Genomic DNA, 18892 nt, shown 5'->3' on the forward strand with positions numbered 1-18892 from the left:
ACAGCGCTGGGCCCGGGACCACACTGCCTTGACTGAGTCTGACTTGCCTGTTCTCATTACGTTCTCAAGTGCTTTCGCGTTAGGTTGGAAAAGAACTTTGTAGTAGCTCCCTTTAGTCATACAGATGAACACAGAGGAGACTAGACCACATGGCCACATGGGGCAAGGGCTTAGAAAATCCATGTGGAAATACTAAAAAGAAAATGGGGAAGATCTGTTTTCATTTGGAGGTGGAAACCCAGCAGGCCCCAAACAACTCGTGCGATAAGAGCAGAGATGCTGTTTTACTCGTGCTGTACTCCCTGGGCATGCGTGGTATCAAATCCAAGCGTCTGGGACTCAAGGAGTGTCCCTGGGTGTTCAGAAATGTGGTTGCCTCTTTGGATGTGTATTAGAACCTGAAAACATGGTGGTTTGGATGGTGGGGACGAGTTGTACTGTCCTCCTAGGACAAAGAATTCAACATGTGTGGTGTGAGTAAGTTTGTGCACATGGAGGCTTCTATACTGTGGATAGGAAAGTGTCAGCCAGAACGGACTTCTCCTTTTAGGGTTACCTTTGGTTTTGGTGTTTGGTGGTAAATGGGAGAATTGTTTTCATTCATTAACCTAGAAACCACACAGAAGGCTCTCCTTTTATAGTCAGGTTCTTCTTTCCTGTTCTTAGATCATGAAATAGCTTTTTTCTTTCCGGAGCTGTTCTCTGAAATGTGTTTAAGTTGTAAAATGCTGAGGCTCTGAATTAGAGTGAGGCACGTGAATAAACAAGATGTCAGTCTCTCTGTCACACTTAGGTTCAAAAACTGTAACCCTCGCATACATTTCAAAAGGTAGCATATTTGCATCTAGGTAACAAAAATATTTAATGCCAAAGATTTAAGTAAATACAACCTTCTCCTTTTCACCTAATATTGACAGATACTGTTCCATGCTTGTGAAAAAGGACATTTCTAATTCATCTGGTATTTTGGTGTCTTTCGTTCTTAGCATGGACATAATGTTTGTTCATTTCAACCACGCCTGCAAGGCAGCAAGCTCTGACCACGGTGACAGCAGGAACTGTGTCATTTTTATGCGGCTCTCTCCAATTTATTCATAATATGTAGCCATGGGGCATTTTCTTTGGCATTTGGGAAAAATGAGTCTCACTGAAGGCTGAACTGGTCAGTTAATATTCTGAAGCTTCTCATATTTATAGTCTGTTCTCTGATTCACAAAATGCCTTGCTACGATCACGGCCACCATCACAACATTCAGAGCAAGGACCATGAATGAAAACAGATGCAGACTGTCAAAAGATTGACTCTTAGTTTCTTCTCTGTGTATTTGGTCCTGAAATCCTGTAAGTGGAAACCAGATAAAAATCATTTAAAGAAAAGTATTACTTGGCATTACAAAATTTTTGTGAATGGGTATCTCTCCATAGCCTCCAAGTCTTAGGCATCAATGAAGGACCTTATGATACATAATGCCAAAACAGCCTAAGGAAACTGCTAGCAACTCTTTCAATTAATGTATATTTCCGTTTCATTTAAAAGACAAGATGTGTTTACATTTGTTTGTTTAAATAGCTACTTTGTTGCCCTGAAATAAGGTGAGAAACTTGTGGAATTTAAGCATCAAAATCAAACAGAAGTGCAGGTCCATCTACTGATGGTCACTATCTCCCAAAGTCCCCAAAATATATTTGATCGATGGAGACACAACTAATTTCATCTCTTCAAACAGGAAAAGGGTACTCTTCTAATGTGCATGATATTTCTATAACTTTTATTCACAAATTTTCAACTAATCTAGCCTAATATCCATAGATGCATTGTCTTTTTAGTGACTATAGTTATAAAATTACTGGATTTAATTTTTGTTCCCTTTTGTTTTTGTCATAGAAATATTTTGCTACAAACTAGAATCCTACTCCTTCTCAATCCATTCAAATAATAATAAAGACAGAGGTCATAAGATTCTCTTATGCCAGGATCATTTTCATATGAGATAAATTCTCCTAAACACTTTTCATGTAACTATGGTCTATCGAAGCCATTCAGTCGTGGCTTGTCCTTGGGCATTCACTGTTCTGGGACCTGGCAGGGCTCATGTTTCCAACCTTTAAAAAGAAGCAGGGCTGTGTTGCAAATATGCTATTTTCTCTGTTTTGGAAAAAAATCTTTTACTTTTCCCAAAAAGGTGATTTGTGTGAGATGCTGATTCACCTGATTCAACTCATTTAGGAATGAAAATACATTGCTTTTGATTCTGTTATCTGCCATGGTATGGCTATAATAAGAAGTCAGAAAGCTAAGAGAAACTGTTGTTTTTAGAAATGAGGATATTACATTTATACTGAGAAGCCATGGGAATAATGGTGAATTATCAGTGCATCATATGCTTAAAATGTACATGGCTTTCATTTTATCCACTAACAGAAAGAAAAATTAATCTTGTGTGCTTACCTGATTATGGGCTTTCCTACAAATACTATAAATCTCTAAACTATACCTTCTTAGAAGGAATATATTTGAGCAGAATTTTATGAACCATGTGGTATTCTTAGTTCATGAAATAGCTTTTTTCTTACCTGGATTTCCACTTGCACTTCGATCCCTTTTCAGACGAATAGGTCCTACGACAGAATCAGTCTTCCATTTGTACGAAGAAATGTCTCTTTTCCTTCTAGAGACACAGCCTTGGTTGCATCGAGACTGATGGTCACCACTGTCACATATCAAAATCTTACACTGGAGATATACAGAGCCCAGACTTCTCAAGAATTTAAAGGCGTTAAATTGAAATCTTCCATAGTGTCCAGATAATGGATACATCATACAAGTGTCATCTTGAATACATCTAGAACAGGATTTACGGCACATTTAGAAAGTTTCCAGTTCAGTCTTTTCAGTATTAAAAAGAGATGATACAAAGTTTTCTTTGAACTGTCTGATCTGTGGGTCAAAAATTTCTCCAGAAAGACAATGTCTCCCATCCAAGTACAAACCAGGCCTGACCCTGCTTAGCCAAGATCAGGTGCATTGTATGTTAAGTGACGAATTGTACAATTCTACTCCTGAAACTGATATTACACTATATGCTCTAACTAACTAGAATTTAAATAAAAATTTGGAGAGAAAAAAAAATAGTAAAAAAAAGACAGTCAGTGTCTTTAGCTCAGACTGTATTGAGCTAAGGCTATGGACCTGATTCCTGGGTAAAATAAAATTCCCTCCAGCAATAACATTTCTAGTCCACATGAGTTAGGTAGAAAATCAATTCAGATATATTAGAGCTCTTACACCTTACCTTAGACACTTGCTACGAAGATCTCAATATGGTGGATGTAGTTTAAGTCCATCAGCTTATAGAAAAAAAGGGAAAACTTTCCTTTAAAAAAAAAAAACCTTAGGGAAGAGTACCCAGCGAGGAAGAAGGAGCAAGGATAAAGCAATGTAAGGAAGCCAGCTAACCTTCATGTAAAAATACTCTTATCTGGACAAAATGACAAGATGGAAAAATTCACCACAAAAAAAAAAAGAACAAGAGGCAGTACCGAAAGCTAGGGACCAAATCAATACAGACATTGGTAATATGTCAGATCTAGAGTTCAGAATGACAATTCTCAAGGTTCTAGCCGGGCTCGAAAAAGGCATGGAAGATATTAGAGAAACCCTCTCGGGAGATATAAAAGCCCTTTCTGGAGAAATAAAAGAACTAAAATCTAACCAAGTTGAAATCAAAAAAGCTATTAATGAGGTGCAATCAAAAATGGAGGCTCTCACTGCTAGGATAAATGAGGCAGAAGAAAGAATTAGTGATATAGAAGACCAAATGACAGAGAATAAAGAAGCTGAGCAAAAGAGGGACAAACAGCTACTGGACCATGAGGGGAGAATTCAAGAGATAAGTGACACCATAAGACGAAACAAAATTAGAATAATTGGGATTCCAGAAGAAGAAGAAAGAGAGAGGGGAGCAGAAGGTATACTGGAGAGAATTATTGGGGAGAATTTCCCCAATATGGCAAAGGGAACGAGCATCAAAATTCAGGAGGTTCAGAGAACGCCCCTCAAAAACAATAAGAATAGGCCCACACCCCGTCATCTAATAGTAAAATTTACAAGTCTCAGTGACAAAGAGAAAATCCTGAAAGCAGCCCGGGAAAAGAAGTCTGTAACATACAATGATAAAAATATTAGATTGGCAGCTGATTTATCCACAGAGACCTGGCAGGCCAGAAAGAGCTGGCATGATATTTTCAGAGCACTAAATGAGAAAAACATGCAGCCAAGAATACTATATCCAGCTAGGCTATCATTGAAAATAGAAGGAGAGATTAAAAGCTTCCAGGACAAACAAAAACTGAAAGAATTTGCAAACACCAAACCAGCTCTACAGGAAATATTGAAAGGGGTCCTCTAAGCAAAGAGAGAGCCTACAAGTGGTAGATCAGAAAGGAACAGAGACCATATATAGTAACAGTCATCTTACAGGCAATACAATGGCACTAAATTCATATCTCTCAATAGTTACCCTGAATGTTAATGGGCTAAATGCCCCAATCAAAAGACACAGGGTATCAGAATGGATAAAAAAACAAAACCCATCTATATGTTGCCTCCAGGAAACTCATGTTAAGCCCGAAGACACCTCCAGATTTAAAGTGAGGGGGTGGAAAAGAATTTACCAGGCTAATGGACATCAGAAGAAAGCAGGAGTGGCAATCCTTATATCAGATCAATTAGATTTTAAGCCAAAGACTATAATAAGAGATGAGGAAGGACATTATATCATACTCAAAGGATCTGTCCAACAAGAAGATCTAACAATTTTAAATATCTATGCCCCTAATGTGGGAGCAGCCAACTATATAAACCAATTAATAACAAAATCAAAGAAACACATCAACAATAATACAATAATAGTAGGGAACTTTACCACTCCCCTCACTGAAATGGACAGATCATCCAAGCAAAAGATCAGCAAGGAAATAAAGGCCTTAAATGACACACTGGACCAGATGGACATCACAGATATATTCAGAACATTTCATCCCAAAGCAACAGAATACACATTCTTCTCTAGTGCACATGGAACATTCTCCAGAATAGATCACATCCTCGGTCCTAAATCAGGACTCAACCGGTATCAAAAGATTGGGATCATTCCCTGCATATTTTCAGACCACAATGCTCTAAAGCTAGAACTCAACAACAAGAGGAAGTTTGGAAAGAACCCAAATACATGGAGACTAAACAGCATCCTTCTAAAGAATGAATGGGTCAACCGGGAAATTAAAGAAGAATTGAAAAAAATCATGGAAACAAATGATAATGAAAATACAACGATTCATAATCTGTGGGACACAATAAAGGCAGTCCCGAGAGGAAAATATATAGCGGTACAAGCCTTTCTCAAGAAACAAGAAAGGTCTCAGGTACACAACCTAACCCTACACCTAAAGGAGCTGGAGAAAGAACAAGAAAGAAACCCTAAGCCCAGCAGGAGAAGAGAAATCATAAAGATCAGAGCAGAAATCAATGAAATACAAACCAAAAAAACAATAGAACAAATTAACGAAACTAGGAGCTGGTTCTTTGAAAGAATTAATAAAATTGATAAACCCCTGGCCCAACTTATCAAAAAGAAAAGAGAAAGGATCCAAATAAATAAAATCATGAATGAAAGAGGAGAGATCACAACTAACACCAAAGAAATACAAACTATTATAAGAACATACTATGAGCAACTCTACGCCAACAAATTTGACAATCTGGAAGAAATGGATGCATTCCTAGAAACATATAAACTACCACAACTGAACCAGGAATAAATAGAAAGCCTGAACAGACCCATAACCAGTAAGGAGATTGAAACAGTCATTAAAAATCTCCAAACAAACAAAAGCCCAGGGCCAGATGGTTTCCCAGGGGAATTCTACCAAACATTTAAAGAAGAACTAATTCCTATTCTCCTGAAACTGTTCCAAAAAATAGAAATGGAAGGAAAACTTCCAAACTCATTTTTTGAGGCCAGCATCACCTTGATCCCAAAACCAGACAAGGATCCCATCAAAAAAGAGAGCTATAGACCAATATTCTTGATGAACACAGATGCGAAAATTCTCACCAAAATACTAGCCAATAGGATTCAACAGTACATTAAAAGGATTATTCACCACGACCAAGTGGGATTTATTCCAGGGCTGCAAGGTTGATTCAACATCCGCAAATCAGTCAGTGTGATACAACACATCAATAAAAGAAAGAACAAGAACCATATGATACTCTCAGTAGATGCTGAAAAAGCATTTGACAAAGTACAGCATCCCTTCCTGATCAAAACTCTTCAAAGTGTAGGGATAGAGGGCACATACCTCAATATCATCAAAGCCATCTATGAAAAACCCATCGCAAATATCATTCTCAATGGAGAAAAACTGAAAGCTTTTCCGCTAAGGTCAGGAACACGGCAGGGATGTCCATTATTACCACTGCTATTCAATATAGTACTAGAGGTCCTAGCCTCAGCAATCAGACAACAAAAGGAAATTAAAGGCATCCAAATTGGCAAAGAAGAAGTCAAATTATCACTCTTTGCAGATGATATGATACTATATGTGGAAAACCCGAAAGACTCCACTCCAAAACTGCTAGAACTTGTACAGGAATTCAGTAGAGTGTCAGGATATAAAATCAATGCACAGAAATCAGTTGCATTTCTCTACACCAACAACAAAACAGAAGAAAGAGAAATTAAGGAGTCAATCCCATTTACAATTGCACCCCAAACCATAAGATACCTAGGAATAAACCTAACCAAAGAGGCTATGAATCTATACTCAGAAAACTACAAAGTACTCATGAAAGAAATTGAGGAAGACACAAAGAAATGGAAAAATGTTCCATGCTCCTGGATTGGAAGAATAAATATTGTGAAAATGTCTATGCTACCTAAAGCAATCTACACATTTAATGCAATTCCTATCAAAGTACCATCCATCTTTTTCAAAGAAATGGAACAAATAATTCTAAAATTTATATGGAACCAGAAAAGACCTCAAATAGCCAAAGGGATATTGAAAAAGAAAGCCAAAGTTGGTGGCATCACAATTCCGGACTTCAAGCTCTATTACAAAGCTGTCATCATCAAGACAGCATGGTATTGGCACAAAAACAGACACATAGATCAATGGAACAGAATAGAGAGCCCAGAAATAGACCCTCAACTCTATGGTCAACTAATCTTCGACAAAGCAGGAAAGAATGTCCAATGGAAAAAAGACAGCCTCTTCAATAAATGGTGTTGGGAAAATTGGACAGACACATGCAGAAAAATGAAATTGGACCATTTCCGTACACCACACATGAAAATAGACTCAAAATGGATGAAGGACCTCAATGTGTGAAAGGAATCCATCAAAATCCTTGAGGAGAACACAGGCAGCAACCTCTTCGACCTCAGCCGCAGCAACATCTTCCTAGAAACATCGCCAAAGGCAAGGGAAGCAAGGGCAAAAATGAACTATTGGGATTTCATCAAGATCAAAAGCTTTTGCACAGCAAAGGAAACAGTTAACAAAATCAAAAGACAACTGACAGAATGGGAGAAGATATTTGCAAACGACATATCAGATAAAGGACTAGTGTCCAAAATCTATAAAGAACTTAGCAAACTCAACACCCACAGAACAAATAATCCAATCAAGAAATGGGCAGAGGACATGAACAGACATTTCTTCAAAGAAGACCTCCAGATGGACAATAGACACATGAAAAAGTGCTCCATATCACTCGGCATCAGGGAAATACAAATCAAAACCACAATGAGATATCACCTCACACCAGTCAGAATGGCTAAAATCAACAAGTCAGGAAATGACAGATGCTGGCGAGGGTGCGGAGAAAGGGGAACCCTCCTCCACTGTTGGTGGGAATGCAAGCTGGTGAAGCCACTCTGGAAAACAGCATGGAGGTTCCTCAAAATGTTGAAAATAGAACTGCCCTATGACCCAGCAATTGCACTACTGGGTATGTACCCTAAAGATACAAACGTAGTGATCCAAAGGGGCACGTGCACCCGAATGTTTATAGCAGCAATGTCCACAATAGCCAAACTATGGAAAGAACCTAGATGTCCATCAACAGATGAATGGATCAAGATGATGTGGTATATATACACAATGGAATACTATGCAGCCATCAAAAGAAATGAAATCTTGCCATTTGCAACAACATGGATGGAACTAGAGCGTATCATGCTTAGCGAAATAAGTCAAGCAGAGAAAGACAACTATCATATGATCTCCCTGATATGAGGAAGTGGTGATGCAACATGGGGGCTTAAGTGGGTAGGAGAAGAATCAATGAAACAAGATGGGATTGGGAGGGAGACAAACCATAAGTGACTCTTAATCTCACAAAGCAAACTGAGGGTTGCTGGGGAGAGGGGGGTTGGGAGAAGGGGGGTGGGGTTATGGACATTGGGGAGGGTATGTGCTTTGGTGAGTGCTGTGAAGTGTGTAAACCTGGTGATTCACATACCTGTACCCCTGGGGATAAAAATATATGTTTATAAAAAATAAAAAAAATTAAAAAATATCCCGGGGGGGGGGGAAACCTTAAAAAAAATTTTTTTTTTTTAAAGTAGGCTCCACGCCCGATGTGGGGCTTAAACTCATAACCTTGAGATTAAGAGTCATAAGCTCTACCAATTGCAACAGCCAGCACCCCTTCACTATTTTGTTTTATTTTTAAGTAAGGAATGCCACAGATACTTTATAAATTTCATTACACTTCTGTTCTGAAGCTGGAACAAGTGAAATACTCTTCTGGGATTTTGTTGAAAATAACCAAAATGTGGAGAAAAAAAAGTAAAAATGATCGGGGCACCTGGGTGGCTCAGTGGGTTAAGCCGCTGCCTTCGGCTCAGGTCATGATCTCGGGGTCCTGGGATCGAGTCCCACATCGGGCTCTCTGCTCAGCAGGGAGCCTGCTTCCTCCTCTCTCTCTCTGCCTGCCTCTCTTCCTACCTGTGATCTCTCTCTGTCAATTAAATAAATAAAATCTTAAAAAAAAAAAAAGTAAAAATGAAAACATAAATCCTCCTTGACAAAAAATAAATTTGTTTCTACCAGCAAATATTTTGGAAATAGACTTAAAATTCCAGGGGATATGGGCTGTGGTTGTAGAAATGCTCTAACTTAAGTTATCTGTAATTAGTGCACAGTAACTATATTTCATAAAATGATTACATTTACTAAATTCCATGGTAGCAGTACTAGAAAAAAATTGATGAATCATGGATCCATGCACAAACAACACTACCTCATTCAAATCACTGTTAATCCTTGGAAAAGCATGTTACCCAGCAGTACGTACCCACTCCTGATCAGGTCATAGGTTGGAGATGCAAAGTCAGGTGTGGGAGAGGCAATGCAGGTATCCAGAAATACCACTAAATTTGGATCGGAGGTGCGCAGACTGACTTGCACAAAAAGAGTTTCGTTCAAATCCACGTAATATGGTGACTCCAGTATAGGCTTTTCAAATGAATTGGATTCAAAAAGAGCCATGCTTGTGTTGTATTTGCCCAGGGCGCTTTGATTTTGTATTACGTCATCTTCCGTTATATACATCATCTCCACAGTAGAATTCGATTCCATTTCACACTTGAGAATGATCTGGAGATGCTTCTGGCGGGTGATCACTTCCGACGTGGGGGATGGGATGAGAGTGATCATGTTGGTGTAAGTGACCGAGTGATCCTCCACCTGCAGTGACATGGAATTCAAATGCTGTACAGCAAGTCGGGTAATCGTTTAGAGCCCAGATACGAAAAACATCTGCAGACAGAGACACAATTTCCTTAAATCACAAGATAGCAGCTTTTCTACCAGTGTACTCTAAGGCTCCAAAGTGCTTTATTTAAGAAACATTCTGGGTAGGAAGAAAAGGTGTGAGATGAAAGATAGAGCTTGGCTTGGAAAGACCTGAAGACAGAATTAGAACTTTTTTCAGTTATGTTAAAAGAAATTCTGAACACCAACTTCCATCCCTAAAAGACATGAGACCCTGTAATGCAAGGGCTTCTTCCATAAGTAGCTTTGTATTAGGGTGGCTTCCTGGGCGGTTTCCCAAGTGTGTGCAGACAGAAGTCTTGCAGTAGGTTTCCCCAGGATGCCTTCCCTCCGGGTGTACAGAGGATGGCCCAGGTGTTCATTTGGAGCAGAAAATGATGATTTACTTCTATTCTTATCCATTCTCTGGAGTAGCTGCCATTCTTCTTGACAAGGTTGTTGTCTAATGACATGAGTGGCATGTTTAGGGTATCCAGCCTAAAGGGACTTACAGGTTGCAAATGTTTGAGATCTTAAAGTTCTAGAAAATGGAAAACAAATCGCAAACTTATGTTCTACATCTCTCAAACAAGGTTCATGTTTTTACCTTCTCCCTTTACAGGGGAAAGAAGGAGATCATAACAATCCAGCTAGATCTTTGCTAAATGTGAGCTCTAATCAGTTTCTACACAAGTACTGCTGCTGGGCTGCGACACCCGTGGCATCTAGGTATCCAGACGCCCTTCCATGATTTCCCCGAGTTCTTCTTCTTCCAGGAAAGAGAACCACCTCTAGTTACCCTGAGAATAAATGCGGCGACTTGGCAGTCGTGTTTAAATGAGTGAGTGCACGTAAATGTTCCCACAGGTTCGCCATGGATTGAGCCCTGAAGTTTTGGGACATGTTCTTTAGGGCCACCAGAAAGCCCTGCATTGCCAGCATCACCCAACACACCGCTGTCATTTGACAAAACCCAGCTCAGTGCCTCACTTTACCTTTTTGATCGTACCACATCCATCAAGAGGAAAAGAAAACTCCACCACGTTTGAGATTTTCGGTCTGCAAGTTGGGTCATTCAGGTGTAAGTTATTCTCTCTGTATTTAAGTGACGCCAGGTAGGATTTACTTATGATAGCTCTCATCTTGTCAGAGGAGCAAGTTAAAGATGCTGTTCAGGAAAAAAAAGGATGATTATGTTTATGGCAGCTAGAACTTTGGATCTTGAAAAGCTGTATATACAGAAGACAATATAAAAACTCAAAACCCTTTTTCCTTTAAACCATAATCGGAAGCCTGAGCCAGCAGAGCAGTTCGTCCACCTTCTAAAAGGTTCACTGTGACCTTGTCTGCAACTTGATTCTGTAAATCTATTATTTTTGGTTGTGCCTTTAGGCAAGGCATTGCAGAAAACAGCCCATATTTTTTACAGAAATCTTTTCTAAGTTAATAAAACCATTCATTTCTTCTCATACTAAGCAACGTACTTCTCAAGGTTCAGATCATGAGTATATATTTCAAAGGATCTATGACAGGCTTGCAAATAGGGATAGCCACAGGTAGGCTAAGAATTAAGGAGCAGTTTCTATGGACACAATCTTCAAAGAGCTCCAAATAGCTAAGGAATGTGACTTACTAGTGTTGATATTTTCTGCATAAATGGAAGTGTAGGAAGCAGAGAAGCCCCGGTAGGAGTTGGCATAATCTGTTGATAGCACCACGGTCAACGAGTCTGATGAGGATTCAAAGGTGGACCTTACGCGGCCACACACTTGTCCAATTAGGCCAGAGGTGGTGGAGGGACCGTCATAGACAGCAATGAAATCAAATCTGCAGTGTTCATCCACTTCTAAGCTAGAGAAATAGGACCTCTGGTGAAAAAGCTTTCCAAACCAATTCAATTCTCAGCATCAGAGTCAAGTTATTAAAGAGTTTTCCTTGTGATAGTAGCTCAGGTTTAGGAAAAACCTAGGGCTTTGCCAGTCCCTGATGTGCCTTCAGAATCTTCAGGAAAATAGACAAATAGGGTGCCTGGGTGGCTCAGTTGGTTAAGCAACTGGCCTTCAGCTCAGGTCATGATCCTGGAGTCCCGGGATCGAGTCCCGCGTGGAGCTCCCTGCTTGGCAAGGAGCCTGCTTCTCCCTCTAATCCTCCCACTTCTCATGCTCTCTCTCTCCCTCTCTCTCTCTCATTCTCTCTCTCTCTCAAATAAATAAAATCTTTTTTAAAAAAATAGACAACCTAGTTCACTGTAGTAGTACTGGTGTTTACTCTACACACTGATGCTAGGAGAAGTGCCCATCTATGAGGGGCTCACACAATTTCTCTCCTCCAGGGTCGCCCTTTGCCAGGTGGGCTCTCTGCATTTCGCCAACAGCAGAAATGGACCCACAGGACTTACAAAATGTCTCTGAAGTTTAGTTTTATCTTGTAACCTTTCTCCACTTGTATGTGCCACACGCAGTAGGCCAGCTGAGGATGCGAGTTCGGGTAATTGGGGCTGGTAAAAGAGCCTTCCAAGGAGTCCAAGTAACCACCACAGTCTGGAACAGCTGAAAGGGATGTGAGGGTGCCCGAGAATGTAAATCAAGAGAGACTTCATTTAGTTTCCCCGCCGTGCACTGAGCTGAATGAGCCATTCCCTACCCTCCAAATGTCGCTCCCTTATCCTCTTTCCAATCGGGAAATTTTCATCCTTCTTTATCCCTGGATTTTCTAACCACTGCCCCGGGGCAAAGGGACACTGTAAGATCTGTCCCAGCTTTAGAGATCCTCCATGGCATGGACTAAGCCACAGAAAATGACATCACGCTCTCAGGACTGTCATTGGAGGCTCTTCCTCACTTGGCCCCAGCCCCGCTTTCCAACCTCATCCACACTCCACGTGACCTGCTACACCAGCCTGTCCTTTCTTCCTGCAGCTCCTCAGACTGTCGGTTTCAGCAGACAGGAGTCCTCCTCCCGTGCTTCTCACCTCTCCCTACCCTACACTCTCTTTCCAAGTCAGCTCAGATGTAGCCAACACGAACCCACGTTTGGTCCCTCTCTCCCCCGGTCGGGAAGCAAGCAGCTGGACAAGAGAAAGGCCACACCGAAGGCTCTCTTTCGGGGGACGTAAAACAGTGGAGGTCAGCTAAAGCACAGGAGGCACGTCAGGTAGTGGCCAGAGGTAAGGCCTGAAAAGGGGGCCTGGGTCTGGCTCTGGAAAACTGTGACGGCTCCACTCCCGAGACTGGCGTGGTTTAAGAGGAGAGTGACGTGATCGGCTCCAGGCCTCAGGAGGCAAACCAGAGCAGAGCTTTGCTCATGAACCCATCTGCAGAATTTCTTAGCATTCTGCTTTGCGTTGTAGTGGAATCTGGGAGCTGGGAATGCAGAGCCACGGTAACATCTGATTGCCTGACGAGTTAGGTCAGCATTTCTCATCGCCTGCTTCCTAATCTTTGTCAGAGGTTTGTGGGGACCTTGTCAAAGGTGAAGGTTCTCGAGCCCCAACGCAGATCTTCTGAACCAGACCAGAGAGGTCCCTGAATGGGGGTTTCAAGGGATCTCGGGGTTATTCTGAAACAGGCCGTACTTGGAGAGTCTGCTTTGGGCTGTCCCACAGTGCGCCCCGGAGTGCAGCCCTCTGATCAGCCCCTTCCATCTGCCTCACCAGGAGCTAGTGAGAAAGGCAAAGTCATGGGCTCCATCCCAGAACCAGTGAAGCAGAGTCGCTGGGGTGGGAGGGGGAGCAGCAATCTGATTTCACAAGCTCTCCGGGTGACTCTCACGCACGGGAGTTAGAAAACCTCTGCTCTCACAAACGGAGAACTCAGACTCGAGGTTATGACCACCCACGCAGGAGCATGTGTAATTTCTATACTCGCAGGTGGTCGGTGCATAGGTTGCATAAGTGAAAACTCACAGCTGCCAAAAGAGAAGAAGTAGTAGAAGATGAAGACGCTTCTTTGAATCCTTACAGAGTCAGTGAGGATTTGAATCGTTAATGTATCGGATGATGATTCAAAAACAGGAATGTAGTCATGTTTACTGCAGACTTGCCCCAGCAGAGAACCCTTGGTAGAGTTTCCATCAAAAACTTTAATGTTTTCACTTTCACATCTTCCATTAGGATCAAGCCTGCGAACAGAACATGCCACGGTTGGAGATGAGCCAGCAGCAGGCAAGGGGGTCAGGGTGTCAGCTGCTCGCAGCGGCACCCCAGATGCCAACACCTGTCTGCATGGCGTGTCTGTTTCATATCAAACTCCCAAGACCAACCACCCCCCACCTCCCTCAGCATCAAACCACACCCCATCAATCTAGAAATGCCTCAGGGGACTGAACTGCTTTGCCAAAGATTCTGTAAAGTCAAGGATTGGGAGGGTAGTCTGGAACCCAAGACCCTCGCCTTCCACGTCCGTCTCTCCTGTTCCTCGTGCCCGTGTGGGAATTGTGGGGTGGGAGCTTCTTACTTAGAATTCATTCCCCTTGACGTTGGACATCCAAGGCTGTTGAAAGCAGGAACAACTCTTCCTCCCCGGCCCCCTCTCAAGGTAAAGCGGATTTAGCCTCTTCCCAGCCCCTTCCTTCCCTCACAGCCCCACGTCCTCATTCGTAAGGACAGTCCCAGGCCCTGCGTCGGGCGCGGCAGGGCAGGATGACTGTTTTCTGCCCGTTCTGACAGGGTCTGTCCAAACGCCCCCAGAATCCCGACGGAGGGCCACGGCGCCCTGGAGGGAAACACGAGGGCGGACACACCCCAGTTCTCCCTCCAACCTCCAACCGAGCCCCTCACTTGCCGTGGAACCTTGCACAAGCGATTCACTATTTCTTCTCCTCAGTCTGTTCTGTAAATGGGGAGTCACAGCCTTCGTCTGGTGTGGGGGTTCCCGTGTTCTCAACGGAAGCGCCTGGCGCAGGCCCGGCACGCAGGCAGCGGCTAAGTGTGAACAGCTCACCTCCACTCCCTCCCTCTGCCGCGCCGCCAGGCCCTCCCTCTCCACACACCAAGAGTAATGCAGAGGATTCTCCGTAGCCCTAGAAGTCCAGGGAGCGTGGGAGTCCCCCTTCCCCTCTGTTTCCCTGAGGGCCACAGAGACCCGCTCCCCCGCCCAGGCATACGGGCAGGCACCCCCCAGCGTGGCGCCTTGACCAGCGGGGGCGGCAGGAAGCGCCCCTGGGCTCGTGACCTCTGCACTCCCGTTCTTGGCCCCAGTCGCCCCCACCTGGTCCAGAATCTGGGCCCAGGGCCCAGCCACTGCACTTTCCCACTCCCCCCCCCTCACCCGTCGAGTTGCCCTGAGACTCCCCAGCTTTAGCACCACGGGGATTGGGTAAGACTTTGAGCCCTGGAGCCAGGTGGCTTGGCTTCCTGTCCTCTCCCGCCTGTAGTCATCTGTGACTTTGGGCACATGAGGTGACTTCTCTGGGATTTCTTACGCACCCAGTGGGGATTAGATTGCATCCACCCCAAGAGCTGTTGAGAGGCTTAACTGAGCCTCAGTTCTTCCTGAGCCCCGAGGGAGGCTCCTAGAGCAGGGCCCTGTGCTCAGCTTGGCCTCACGCCGCCGTGACCTGGGCAGACGGTCGTGAGTAGGTATTGATTTCAAAATGAAAAGTTAAAGAAAAAACACCCGATGGCCTGGTTCCCACCCCCGGGGATTCTGACCTAATTCTCTGGTGTTCAGCCTGGACATCTGGGTTTGGGGAAGGTCCCTGCTGATTAGAATGCGTAGCAAAGTCTGGAACTGCAAGTTTAGTGTTTCAGGGCCTGGAATCTGGAACTAGACTAGCTGGGTACTAATGCCAGTCATTCTAATCACTGTGCGACCTGAGACAAGTTCTCCAACCTCCCGGTGCCTATGATAACCACACCAACCTCCAGGACCTCTGTGACCAAAGCCAGGGGCCCAGTCATGGGTCAGGACTATCAACCACTATCTTCGTCTTCGTCGTCGTCATCGTCATGGGAGTTACCATTATCTCTAGGACCAACTGATTTTTTCTGACACACACTCCCTAGTGTGGCCAGAGTTCAACCATCCTCACTGGAAAATAAAGACTCTACTTACTGGAAATAGGAAAAGATGATTCTGATGCTCTTGTTTTCTGGTCTTTCTAGTGTCCAGGTGCAGTCCTCATTGGGATTGAGTTGCAGGATTAGGGCCCGGTGGACATCTGACTGGCTGGAACCTTCCAAGCTAGCCTGGCAGCTTGATTTTCCTGGGAGAGACCATGGTTCACAATGAATAAACTCAGCTGCCCCTGGCCTTCTCCTTCAGCAATTAGGTCTCTACCCCTTATAGGTAATATTCATACAAGCATGCACGTAATTGTGATGGTATTTAGTTCGTTCCAAAGTAAGCCACCATCCAATGATTTCCCCGTCTTAGAGCTTTTAGGGAGAAAAAATGTATGATTTCTCTATATGTGGATCATAAAAAATAAAGACTATAGGGGTGCCTGGGTGGCTCAGTCAGTTAAAAGTCTGTCTTCTGCTCAGGTCATGATCCCGGAGTCTTGGAATTGAGTCCCACACTGGACTCCCTGCTCAGTGGGGAGGCTGCTTCTCGCTCTCCATCTGCCTGCCACTCCCCCTACTTGTGTGCTCTCTTTCTCTGTGTCAAATGAAAAAACAGAATCTTTTTTTAAAAAATTAATTAAATAAATACTATATTAGGGCTTAAGGAAAGATGGTTTTACCAAGAAGCTATATCTATAATATATAAACAACTCTTATAACTCAACGATTAAAAGACAACCCAATAAAAAATAGGGAAACAACAAAAATAGCTATTTCTCTAAAGAACACATAAAGGCTAATAAACACATGAAGAAATACTCAACATCATTAGTCATCGGGAAAATGCAATTCGAAACCACAGTGAGATACGACTTCACACCATTAAAGATGCAAAACAAAACTAGAGTGAAAAACACAAAGTAAAGGAGTCTTGACAAGGATGCGGAGAGATTGGAACCCTCCTGCAAAGCTCGTGGGAAGGTAAAATGGGACAGCTGCTGGGAAAATGGTCTGACAATTCCTCAAAAGATGAAACAGGGAATTCCCATAACCCAGCCGTTCTACTTCTAGTTTCTTCTAGGCATATCTCCAAAGGAATGAAAACATATGTTCACACAAAGAAGTGTACATTAATGTTTATTTATAGCAGCATTAGCCAAAATACCAAATAAGTGGAAACAACCCAAATGGGCATCAACTGACGAATACGTAAAACAGGGTCTATCTGTGTAATGCAGGATTATTCAGCAATGACAAGGGATGAGGTACTAATGTATGGTACGGCGCGGATGCATCTTGTAAATATGACACTGAGCATAAGACCGCAGATTATAGGATTTCTATGTATACGAAAAGTCCTGCTTAGGGAAATCTGTAGAGACAAAAAATAGATTAGTGATTGCATTGGGCTGAGAGTATTGGGAAATATGGGGAGTACCTGCCAATGGGTACAGAGTTTCTTTTTGGGATGATGAAATGTTCTCAAATTAAAGAATGGTGACAGTTGCACAATTCTGTGTGTATACTAAAAACCAGTAAATTTTACATTTTAGAAGAGTGCATTTATATATAATATAATTCATCATAATTCATATCCACATCAGACTCCCTGCTCGGCAGGAAGCCTCTTCTCCCTCTCCCACCACCCGCCCCCCGCCCTGCCGCTTGTGTTCCCTCTCTCTCTGTGTGTCTCTGTCAAATAAATAAATAAATAAATAAATAAATCTTTTTTTTTTAAAGATAAAAGTATAATCCCACCCACTGAGAAAAAAAATCACCACAAAAATCACCATTAAAACCTTGTTGTAGAAACTTCCAGAACCTTTTCTTTTCTCGTCTACTTCTAGATATTTTTTTTAAGATTTTATTTATTTACTTGAGAGACAGACAGTGAGAGAGAGCATGAACGAGGAGGTCAGAGAGAGAAGCAGACTCCCCATGGAGCTGGGAGCCCGATGCGGGACTCGATCCCAGGACTCCAGGATCATGACCTGAGCCGAAGGCAGTCGTCCAACCAACTGAGCCACCCAGGCGTCCCTACTTCTAGATTTTTAAAGATGCTCCAATGTATATATTTTAAACATAAACACCATCATAGTGTACGAACGTCGGGTAGTCGTCTTTCTCTTAAGGTGGATCCAGGGCACCTTTCTTACGATTTCTAAGAAATCACCAAAGTTACACCTTTGTTCGCCTTTACAACTTACAGAATAAATGAAGGAAATTTATACTGCTTTTTACATTAGGTAAATGCAGTGTGTTTGTGTGCACTTTTATAATTATTTCCAAAATATTTCATTCACAGGAGTGAAATTACTAGGTAAAATTCTTTACCCTTTTGTATTTTTATGTATATTGTCATATAGGCCTGAAAAGCCTTAGTACTAATTCAAAATCATATCAAGAGCATACAAATAAATGTTCCCTGTATTAAGGCCATTAGCAGATATTAAAACTTGAAAAACTTTCAGCAGAGGCCTCTGGAAAGGAGGTCTCCTTATTTTGATAGGAAACAACAGGTTCAATTTTCTTACCTTCAGATTTGGTCCAATTCAACTCCGCCCAACATGGCACAATTAAGAGGGCCAAGAGGAGGAGCCTTCTTCTCACGGCCTCCATCATAGTCAGGGGAAGAACAGCCTGAAGAGTGGGCAGGCTTTTATACCTTCCAGTGCTCTATATCTGGTTTCAGGCTTTCTGGAGACTTCAGGGCGTGTGTCCCTTTGACCACATGAGGGCCAGATTGGTGTGAGAATGGGGCAGCTGTGTGATTGATTTCTTATCTGCAACCCCTAACACTGAGTGTTTGCTCTCCCCGATTCACTCCTGGAACGATGACAGAAAGTTCCCCAAGTAAAGCTCTTCAGAGGGGATCTCCAACACATGGCACCCAGTAAGCACCAAGTAATTCCTCCTAGCACCGACCTGGAAACAAACCTTGGCCCTCCTGCTTGTGCAGGTCACGGAGTGGGTAGCACTACTGATACTTTGAGCCTCCACTGCTCTTCACTAAAGACGAAAGTCGAAGGATCAGCTGGGGAGAGAGGTGGCACCTGGGCAAAA

The 18892-nt window shown here is 42.8% G+C and overlaps 1 protein-coding gene across 1 annotated transcript; it reads right to left on the minus strand.

Annotated features, from left to right (window-relative positions):
* Positions 1-837: 837 nt before the first annotated feature.
* CUZD1 (CUB and zona pellucida like domains 1) lies at positions 838-18519 on the minus strand. The gene is made up of 9 exons (XM_082722696.1): positions 18364-18519; positions 15879-16029; positions 13730-13944; positions 12224-12374; positions 11459-11676; positions 10821-10993; positions 9368-9759; positions 2575-2843; positions 838-1339 (listed from the first exon to the last, which is right to left on the minus strand). Exons 1-9 carry the CDS (start codon positions 18449-18451, stop codon positions 1164-1166), a joined length of 1833 nt encoding a protein of 610 aa, XP_082578822.1. The 5' UTR covers positions 18452-18519; the 3' UTR covers positions 838-1163.
* Positions 18520-18892: the final 373 nt, after the last annotated feature.

The sequence above is a fragment of the Mustela nivalis genome (genome assembly GCF_964662115.1).
Source record: "Mustela nivalis genome assembly, chromosome: 2".
In the NCBI taxonomy this organism is placed as follows: domain Eukaryota; kingdom Metazoa; phylum Chordata; class Mammalia; order Carnivora; family Mustelidae; genus Mustela; species Mustela nivalis.

Coding starts and splice junctions, on each gene's coding strand:
- CUZD1 (XM_082722696.1), bottom strand. CDS start 18,451: ATGATGGAGGCCGTGAGAAGAAGGCTCCTCCTCTTGGCCCTCTTAATT. Junction 16,030..18,363: donor GAATTGGACCAAATCTGAAG/GTAAGAAAATTG, acceptor GGTCTCTCCCAG/GAAAATCAAGCTGCCAGGCT. Junction 13,945..15,878: donor ATCATCTTTTCCTATTTCCA/GTAAGTAGAGTC, acceptor TTCTGTTCGCAG/GCTTGATCCTAATGGAAGAT.